At 47.4% G+C, this 10,320-nt stretch overlaps 1 protein-coding gene across 1 annotated transcript; it reads right to left on the reverse strand.

Annotated features, from left to right (window-relative positions):
• Positions 1-52: 52 nt before the first annotated feature.
• On the reverse strand, positions 53-10,046 carry si:ch211-197l9.2 (uncharacterized). The gene is made up of 9 exons (XM_068598351.1): positions 9,453-10,046; positions 8,246-8,470; positions 6,609-6,767; positions 4,667-4,738; positions 3,400-4,545; positions 3,204-3,308; positions 2,346-2,377; positions 1,033-2,251; positions 53-422 (listed from the first exon to the last, which is right to left on the reverse strand). Exons 1-9 carry the CDS (start codon positions 10,044-10,046, stop codon positions 267-269), a joined length of 3,708 nt encoding a protein of 1,235 aa, XP_068454452.1. The 3' UTR covers positions 53-266.
• Between the last annotated feature and the right edge of the window lie 274 nt (positions 10,047-10,320).

Below are 10,320 nucleotides of genomic sequence, written 5' to 3' on the forward strand. Positions count from 1 at the left end.
AGGAATTAAGCTTTGCAACATTGCAGTTTATTGTGTTGCATGTGTTAAAGGGGATGAGGGTTATAAATTGCACAAAAAGAAAACACAAGGACCGAGCTGGACAACCTAAACATCTCACATACAGTGTACCAGTTCTCCCAGTTCAACCCTCCTAAAGTAAAGCAGGAATCACATTTGAAGATTACATTTGAAACGCTCTTCCCTGTCACTCTGACTGCCCTCAGCTGTACAGACGTATCCGTAATTCCTGCTGTTTCTCTGCCCGTTCACTCACAGTTGGAGTCTGCGGCCGCACTCGAGGGAGGTGAGTATCTGTGTCGGTGGAGTTTGCTCTGGCTCGACGTTTGTCTCTGGGTGGAGCGAGACGGGCGAGCAAAGCAGAAGGTCAGCGTGCTGCTGGGGCTGTGGTCGTAGTTTCCATCCTGGTCAGAGAAAGAGAAGACTGAGATTAGATTTTAAAAAAACACTTCCCAAGCAACTATGAGTGGTTTTCACGAACAAAAAGGTATCTTTTTAGGAGGAAAGCAAAAACCTCCCAGCGCCGATTTTAAGTCCCAGCATGCCCCATTCAGACAATCTTTTGGCATAAAATACGTAATTTTTCCATTTTTAAACCAAACACAGTTTTTTGACTGAAACTCCTTCGTAACTAGCCAAGACTTTGTTTTATTGTGATTTGTGTTGCAGATTCTGATTCTTTAGGTCCTAATCTTTCCAACAAGGTGTCTTATTGACTGCTCCATGAGGCATTTTGGGGAATTTTTTTGCAGATATACATTTTTTTCCCAAGATTTCGCTGAACAAATACATACAATAAACACAAGTATTGGAAATAATTTGGCTTCCTACGATGACTCAAACACAGGGAAAAGGAGGTCTGGAGCCAACTCTCGTTCCACAGTTCAACGGGTTAATATGATTATTTACCGCAAAAGCTCACTAATCAACCCACTTCAGATCAGAACATCTCGCCTATATCAGACACCTGCGGCTGATTGACACACACAGACACACATATTGTGTTACACTCACCTCTGCTGCGACGGTACTCGGGCTGTGTCGGACGCCGTGGAGGTTCGCGCCGCTCCCCTTCTCCTCTCTCTGGGTCCGACCGGCCTCCTCTCGCTGCTTCATGAACCTCTGGTTGACGATCCTCGTCACGCTGTCGTTCCTGTGCAGCGGTGCTGCGGCTGGGGGCCTCGCGGGAACGCGTTCCAGGTTCTTCAGACCGTTCTTTGTCTTCTGCCCCGAACCTGACCCCGGTCCCGGTACCGCCGCCGGTTTCTCTGCCCGGCCGCTCACCCTGCGCAGGAACTCTGTGACCATGCCGTAGCGGTTGCCGCCTGCCGGTTTGCTGGAAGACTTGCCGCTGCTCAGAGAGCTGTGGTTCAGCACCGGACAGGATCTGTTGCTGGTTTGTCGAGTCCACGCGAGGTTGGCGTGGCCTTGGTGGGTCTGACTCCACAGCGCTCGATCTCTCGAGGTGGATGACGACGTGGAGGAGGAGGAGGAGCTCAAATTGATGGACGATGGAGGAGACGACGCACCGGATACAGAGTGTCTCCGGTAAAATTTAGGGGACGAGGTGGAGACTCTGGACCGCTCGACTCTGCCCGGTCCCCCGTCCAGTGAGGTGGAGATGTGGTGCAGGCGGGCGGTCACCAAGGAGGCGCTCAGGACCCGGGATGGACTGCTTCTCACGGCGACTGACCCGTCGGTCTGCAGACCCACACTCACCATTTGGGGCTTTGTGTGGGTCTGAGTCCCTGAACAGGCCACGTCCACCCACCGCTGCTGTAATCTCCCTCTCTTCTCCGGAGAGCCGCCCTGAGCCGCCGGCCTCCAGCCGGCCGTCATTTCCTTCATGTCGTCACTGAGGTTAGCAGCCGAGCCGAGACAGAGCGGGGAGAAGGAGGTCGGCGGCGTGCACCACGGAGAGCCGGAGTTGACGGACTGTCGATCTGCGACGGGGCTTTGCTTCAGCTGAGCCAGCTGGACTCGGCGAGCCGACGGGGGGCTGTAGTAGATGCGGACGGCCGATTTCTCCGGGGCGGTGTGGCTCCTCTCCACGGACATCCGCTCAAAGTCGAGATCGGGGAAGCTGCGCGGCATGATCAGATGGTCCCACGTCTTAACGGGGTCCTCTCGGTCCAGCTGGGCAGCCGCCGGGCTCAGGTAGCACCAGTTCTTCCTTTTGCAGCTGCGTGGAGAAAACTGTCGCCGAAGTCTTTTCACTTTTGAGCTGCTCGTTCTGTGGAAAACAGACGGTGTTGTACGTGATTTATAACCGCAGTGACCTCAAGAACAAAATGGTTAAGATGTGAATGCTTTAAAAAAACACTCACCTCTCATCATGAAAGACATCACAGACGCCACACTGAGCAAAAAAAGACCAAAAAAAAGTGTCACGTGAATGTTTTTCCTGTAGAGCCACAACTGAGGTCCAGACTCTCAACAACTATTGGATAGATGGACGTACTGTTGAACTCATTTCTCAACTGTACTTTGTGTTTAATCCTACCTGGCAAATCTGAGCATGTTAACATGTTAAAACTACTAGGAGGTGACCAAACATTATCAGTGTTCATGTCATGGGATTGATGGTAGAAATACTACGTGAGTGTGTATTGTGAGGATTAAAATGTTGTGTATTGACAATGTAACACCATAAACCATTAAGTTTGGGTTCCATTACATTGAACGACAGCCGTCATTTGGCACTTGTGCATATTAAAAGTGCCTCAGAGGAAAGGAGGGATTACAGTCTAGCCAGTGGAATAAGGAGGAAAAAAACACCCTTGAAGAAATAAATCCGGCCCTTCAAAGCAGATCTAGAGCCATGCAGTGCAAAGAAAACACCAACAGTTCAGTGATTATTCAAAGCGTTTGCTTTCCATTTCACTAAGCAGCTGGATACGATAATCAAGGAGCTGTTGTACGTTGAGAAGAAATATATTCATGCACCACGTCTGGACAATGCGGAGAATCAGTTGAGTGTTTTCCTGCAGCAGATCTGAACATGTCCCGTTTGGCTGCAGCCCCGACAAGAGATTAGCCTAGATACTCTGGCATGAATCTTTTCACGGTGCCTGTTGAACTGAGTGTCAGCAGGGCGTGTGGCCAGGGAGCCAGATCATCAGCAGGCCTTCGTCACTGTACCACAGAGCCTCACACGCAGCAGGAGAGACACAGGCCATCCTTACCTCGGCGTCCTCGGCCCTGCCGTCCAATTCAAGCCGCTCGTCCCGAAGCCCTGCACCAAGGTCTTGCAACAACTCCCGCAACAAAGACACGGTTGTGTCTTTCCCCTGAATTTAAAAAAAAATCAAGGTATATTAAAAATGTATTTCAAAACGGACACAATTTGCAGATTTAAGTATCAAAAACATTCGTTTTTACCTCTTTTCCTTTCACTTGACACCACTGATGGAGGATCCACAGAACCTGCAAGCACAGTCGCATTTTTGGGTCCCTGCAGCTGTGAATGAGGTCCGATTGAAAGGAAGTTGTTTGTCTCATTTGTTTTTCTCTCTCCTTGACCTCTAAGGTGCGTAGGTCTTCTACACACCCACTTGGTGACTCTTTGAGGTCCGGATCTGGACAGTCTTCAGGGAGAAAGGAGAACGAGCAGGAATCCCGAACACGTCCGTCCTCGTGAACGGAGAGTTTACCCAAATCCTCTCCTGTTAGGAACGTCTCAACTCTCCCGATGAATGCCAACAACATGGCCTGTAGAAGCTCCAAAGCCTCATTTGAAGGTAGAAATATCCTATGTGCCTTGTCACTCAAGTCCTCCTCTGTCGGAGAGGTAAAAGCACTTGAGGTGGATACGCTGTGGCCGTTTTTGCGAGGCGTCGCCAGGAGCTGGATTGCCGAACTCAAAATGCTGGAATGATCTCTGAGAGCTAGAAGAGTTTCGTAGTCTTTCACCGTCATGCCTTTGAGTCCTCTGTCGGGTTTGTTGTGGTTATCACTCTCGTGGCTGTCCGAAGGGTCCCACTCACCACCCACCGGACCCTCTCGAGTAGCGTGACGAGCAGTAATCATCCCGTCGGTCTCAGCATCACTTTTGCCTTTCTCTGCTTCCTCGTCCTGGCCCTGCTCGAACGACGTGCATCCCATTTCGATACTTCTCTCTCTGTCCTTCGCCTTTGTGGAAGCTGACAAACTTTCCGCCGTCACATCCCGATTCTCTTCTCCTTCCTCTTCGTCTCCTCCTCTTCCCACCTTCTCTCTCAGGTCGCTCATTTCTGCTCGCAGTCCGCGGTTCTCCACCTCCAGTTCGACGATCCTCCGGCTCAGGAGCGTGGCTTCCTCCTCCACCAGTTTGAGGTGGATCTTGACCCCCGCCTCTCTGGCGTGGGCCGAGTTCTGTTGGCCCTCCGCCGATTGGACGGCGTCCACGTCGCCGTAGGCATAGTGGTATTTGGCCAGCTCCTCGCGCATGCCCTCGCTCTCTGACACCAACTTGGTGAGCTTCTTGCACATGAGCGCTAATTCCTCTTTGGCAAAGTGGAGTTGGCACCTGAGGTCCGCACTGTCATCCTTTGGGCAAACAAACAACAGTGAACATCATTCTGAGGATGATAACGATGTCATATATCGGTTGCAACATGCAATGTTTCATTGCTGGAGTCACATCTGACATCAGATGTGAGCATCAAACCTCAATCTGCTGAGAGAGCCTCTTCTCAGCTCTGCTGGATGATGATCGGATGCTCTTCTTCTTCAGAGTGCTCTGTGGGAAACACACATGGCCGAGAGGTTTAGGAAGGGTGCAATACGTACAAAAACACATCCAAGTGAGCAATTTGTCATAGGGGAGCCATTTAAAAAAAGCCATTTCTAAAACTGAATGGATGTATAGAAAATGGCTGCACCTTCTTAGATGTCTTTATCTGCCTTTTAGAGATGCTGAGATCGGCTTTGACGACATTTCTGTGTGTACGCATGGACCATCCACTCGCCACCCAATCATTTCCCTGATTTAGAGAGCTATGGTGCTTTTTTACATTTCGTATTGGATGTTGATGTATTAGTAGTTTCTTTTAAGGATTTACTTTGAATATTAGAGGCTGCTTTTAAGAATTGTAAACGTTTTCATGGGCGCAGTTCACTGCAGCAAATATGGTGACAGAAGATGGACACCACTTACAGACGCATTCCCAAAATCTCAAACGTTATGATCTTGTTGTACATAAACATAAACCTAAGAAATGAAATAGTCCTACGGTGGGATTTGAGGCAAAACTTGTTCTCACATTCGAGTCCTCCACTTCTCTACATGTGTGGATGTATTGTAAGTCTGAGCATTAGAGGAATGTAAACTTCTTTCTGGCAGCATTGTCTCGCTCCCAGACGCTAGACAGGATGTCACAGCGTTAATTATAGTCGTCTTCTACAGGCCCGAAGTGTCAAATAACGAGTGGGTCATTATGTTTTCAATTCAAGGTCAGCGGCCCTGTGAGCAGCGCCCTAAAATGTGATAAAAGTAGGATACATATGCGTGATGAAAATGCATGTTTCGCATGTCTTAAATTGGAAAAATTGCCATAATTTGCGTTGAATTTGAAAATAAAAGAGCAGCTTCAGTCGTCATTCACGGTTTTGTCATTGTTCAAGCATCTGCAGCTGTGTCGTGACCCGACCGTATTAAATTACCATTCAAGTCCCACAAACTGGGTCACAGACAGTCCAGTTGCAATGTGAGTCTCTAAAATGTCCATCCTCCTTCACATCCATCTAGACTGTGTTTTGTGGCCCCTAGATTAGGTAATCTAAGTGGATTTCCCTGCTGGGATCAAAGAGACTAGCAGCTGCCTCTGAAGCCAGACTGAGCTCATGCAAAAGCACCGAATCCTGGATTAAACACACACACACACACACACACATACACACGTGTCGCTCAAGTGCACGACCGTCATCACTGGAGCCGCCGAGGCGGGAGGGGGCTGCAGGAGTAAAAGGTGGACTGGAAATTCAATCACGCCTCTTCACAATAAAAGCCTGTGCGTTTGCAGGTCAGCATGTCGCCACGCGAACACCAATTTGAATGCCATAACACACATTGATCCAGATTTAGCATATATCTTGATAGGAGCAGAAAGGGAGAATGCAAGTCTATTTTTGTAATCTCTCTCGCCCCCTTTTCTCTGGGAAGGATATCAGCTGTGCCTGAAGTGCAGCGCTTCGGCATACCGGGCAGCTTCACCCTTTGCCGAAGGCAGCGGGGCAGCTGCCGGCCGCGCCCTCCTCTCATGCCATTGATCTGCACCCGGGGTCATGTGTCACCTGACATCGGGGTGACTGAGGGATGAGGGTGACAACTGTGGCTGGGGCGGGTGCAGCTGTGTGTAGCGACAGAAATGGAGAGGAGGATTCCTGACCAGAGGGATGGAGGCTCTGGAAAAAAGGGCGTCGGTGGCAGCGGCTTATGTTTCTGTCGACGTTTAGGCAGAATTTTTTGAGCCCGAGAAACGGAAGTCATTTAGGATGTCCTCAACACCGAATTTCAGTAAAAATACTCCCCTTTCTCATTCTCAAACCTCCAAGTAAAGTAACAAAAGTAATTTGTGTGTGTGGGGGGGTGTTAATGTAAAGTGTCGCACCTCTCTGCTTTTCTCCACTTCGGCCTGTAACACCTGCTTGGCCACTTCCAGTTCCTGAGTCTTCTCCCGCAGCTCTTCATTTTCCCACTCCAACTGGGAATCCTTCTTTCGCACCGCTTCCAGCTCGTTGTACAGCCGGAGGGACACACTCTTTGCCACCTGTAAACAAAAACAACGGCAGGTTAGCGGATCACCAATCATGGACCGACGTACAAAAAGCCCCCCTCCAACACATATAAGTGTAAGACCTAGATATTGAAAGAGATGCATCGCCTCTCGTTGTGGTCTTTTTGCTGTGGTTGTTTTTCTGGATGGCTCGGTCGTGCTGTCGAGGGTTCAATCCCCCCCCTTCTAGAGAGGGCCTGTCTGTTTTGAGTCAGTATGTTTCGCCTAACCTTAAACCCACCACCAAAACCTGTATCCCCCACCCTGAGCGCTGTAAAAGGGTTATGAAGTACATCCTGTGTAAAACCTTTGCCAAATCAAATAAGTGGATTATTAAGTCAGATTCCCACCCAGACCAAGTCGATGATCCGCTGTGGCAAAACCTAACGAGATGCAGTGGTTGTTTACGTCTATTTATAGTCGTTTTGCTGATCTTTGTGTTTGTATTGTGCGTGTATGTTGCCATTTTGCGTGTCTTAGTTGGCATATACTGTCTCTTTATGGTTGTTTTGCTTCTCTCTGTAGTCATTTTGAGTTTCTTTGTATTGATTTGGCTTCTCTTTAGGCTTGTTTTGCTTCTCTTGGTAGTATTTTTGCATCTCTATGTAGTATTTTTGCCTTACTTTCTGGTCGTTTTGTATCTGTTGGTGGTCATTTGCCTCATCTAATGTCTCTTTGACGTCATTTTGCATCTCTTGGCGATCGTTTAGCATCTATTTGTGGTACTATTCTTTGTATTTGTGTCGTTTCGCATCTCATTTTACATCTTGTTGTAGCCGTTTACACAACTTTCCAACAAGAAATGTCACTTCAAAAAGAGGCTCTGGATCTCTGGCTCCAATTTGGCAAAAACTGCTGTCAAGAAAATCTTTTGGCCCAGATTTCACCTCCATTTCAGAGTTGTAAGCAAGCTTTTACAAGGAAATGCTTGTGGCAGGAATTCACCATATGAGTGTATGAGGGGGTGAGAGGGTGAGGCCGTTGGGCAATCCTACACCACGACACACTCAAAGAAACCGAGTCTGGCCTCTGCCACAAAGCCAACGGAGCGATTGACCTGCATTTATTCCGCTAAAGATTACCGTGCTTTCGTGTTTACTGATGGAGAACAACTTACCACATAATTACACCACGGCACTTGAAAAAATATAAACAGGATGCATGATGGAGACATTTCCAGCTAATGAAAATGTTTGTGGCTCTGACGAACAGCAGGAAGCATTTAACAGCACAGCGAAACCGTTGTGAGTCAGGCTGCTGTCAAATGATTACAGTCCTTCAGTGCCTATATGAGCAAAACAATCACTTAAAATGGGGAATAGCCTTCGTGGGAATTACAGATCTATGTTGCTAACTGGAATAGCAGTGATTCACTCAAAAGTCCATACGGAAGGAATGTGCTGTTTTACGACAGTGCGAGCTTTAACAAGGCTGCATGATGATGATGAAGGACGAGGAGTGACTGTAATGACCTTGATATCGTGCTCCAAGCTGCGCACCAGCTCCCCGTCCACCTGCCCCGTCTGAGCCACCCGGATACTGCGGCGCTCGGCCTTGCGGAGGCGGTACTGCAGGATGCGACAGCTCTTGTTGGCCTGCTCCAGCTGCAGCCGCAGGTCCTGCAGCAGGTACACCTCCTCCTCCTGGAACATGTCGCGCATCTCCAGCATCTCACAGCGAAGCTCCTCCACCTCATCCTGGGACAAACGACACAGGAATACAAAAAACGTTTATATGTTTCTCCCCCACACATATTATAGGAATGTTAAAGTTACAACCATTCTGGGTCAAACGTGTGGTCCTGGTGGAGGGTTTGGTTTAAAAATCTATTTTACTCTCAGGGGACAAATGTCAAATTCCCATCACATCAAAAAGCATTTTTAATTATGGTGGTTATGATTACAGTTTCCAATTATTTGTTGCTTTCAGACTTTAAAGGCTGAATTCTTTGTATTATTTTATTGTTGACTGTGTCTCTTTGTATTTCCTTATTGATTTATTGATAGTTCACACCATGTTGTAATATACTGTAAAGATCCCTGCAACTTAGATTTTTAACATTCTCATCACTTGAGTACACCTTTAAATACCAAAAAACTTGAATAAATCTTCCAACTAGAGCTTCTGATTAGTTTAATTTCTACTTTTTAAACTCCGTATTCACTTGTCTTACTACAAATACAACAGTGTAGAGATTATACCACAAAGTATTCTTAAAGCAGCACTTTTACAACTCACATTACATTGAATAATCTATATAACTGACAACAAATTTTGCAAAACTGCATATACTTGCTTACTTACTTGCATATACTTCAATATTGAATTATACCAATAAAAAAAGGCTGTGTAGTTTGTGTTTGAATGTCTTTTTTTCCACATGTTCTCAACTTGTGATTTTTCTTCCATTTAGCAATATTATTTCAATATAATGTTGACATTCTGCTGAATTCTCGCTCTCTCGTCCTTTACTCTCTAATGAAGACAGACAAGAGCATTTATAGAAAATCGGCTCTGGTGTTCAGAGTCCGAGGCCCTCTTATAGATCTCACAAAGAAGCGACACACAAACTAACATACACATATTTGGGCATTTGGGCCTCAGGAATACAATGCAAATATCATTCAAATATCAAAAAATTAATGAAACAAAGACGATTGAAAACTAAATTAAACTTACTTTCAAATACTCGTTCTCTGATCTCAAATCTTCCACTTCCCGGACAACGTCTTCGGTTGTCTCTCCCATCATTAGATCCATAAACGGCCCCGTTGAGTTAAACACACTAGGACCCGCTCCAGCCGGCACCTTTACGCACGGTCTCCCGTCGCCTTTCCCCTCGCTTTCCGGGATCAGATAAGCTCCACCGTCTATCCAGCTTAATTCATTGTCGCTGCTCGGAGAGTCGCGCTTATGGTTGCCCTCCGAGGGGCAGTCGGAGATTTCTGAGCTGCTGTCTGAGGAGGAAAGTTTCCCAGACGGGCAGCCGGAGTCTTTGCTCAGATCCTCGGAAGCGTTGCTGGCATCCGACAGTTTCCTCTGCGCGCCGGGGCACTCCACTGTGGCACCAGGTGACACTTTCACCGGTCGTTTTCCTTGCAGTCCCGCCGATTTCAGCTCCCTCTCAGAGTCTCCTTGAGATGATTGAGAGCCACGTTGGGCATCTTTTGAAGCCGGGTCTTTCTTCTTTTTCTGGACAGAAACTTGCTGCTGCGCTTTGGGTGGTTTCTGGCTCCGCGGCGTCTTTGCGCCCTTGTCTCCGTCTCTGTTCATCGCGACTCTCTTTTCTCTTCTTCTTTCTCGGGTGGAACAAAATAGCAGTTGTTTTTTTTAAGTGATGTTTTCACGAATATGTTTAAAGGTCATAAAGTCCGCAGCTCAAAGCTTACTGAACACATCACTCTGGTTTCTCTCCATCCTGAAGACTAAAACTTTGCCGAAACGGGCGCAGAAAAGAGGGCAGAAAGTGACGAGCAGTGTCTGACTAACGCAGCTTGTTAAGGACTTCCGGTCAACAATTCCAAAATAAAATGAATCCATGACCCTT

The sequence above is a fragment of the Clinocottus analis genome, unplaced genomic scaffold (assembly GCF_023055335.1).
Source record: "Clinocottus analis isolate CAN_PGR_092001 unplaced genomic scaffold, fCliAna1.0.p SCAF_4, whole genome shotgun sequence".
In the NCBI taxonomy this organism is placed as follows: domain Eukaryota; kingdom Metazoa; phylum Chordata; class Actinopteri; order Perciformes; family Cottidae; genus Clinocottus; species Clinocottus analis.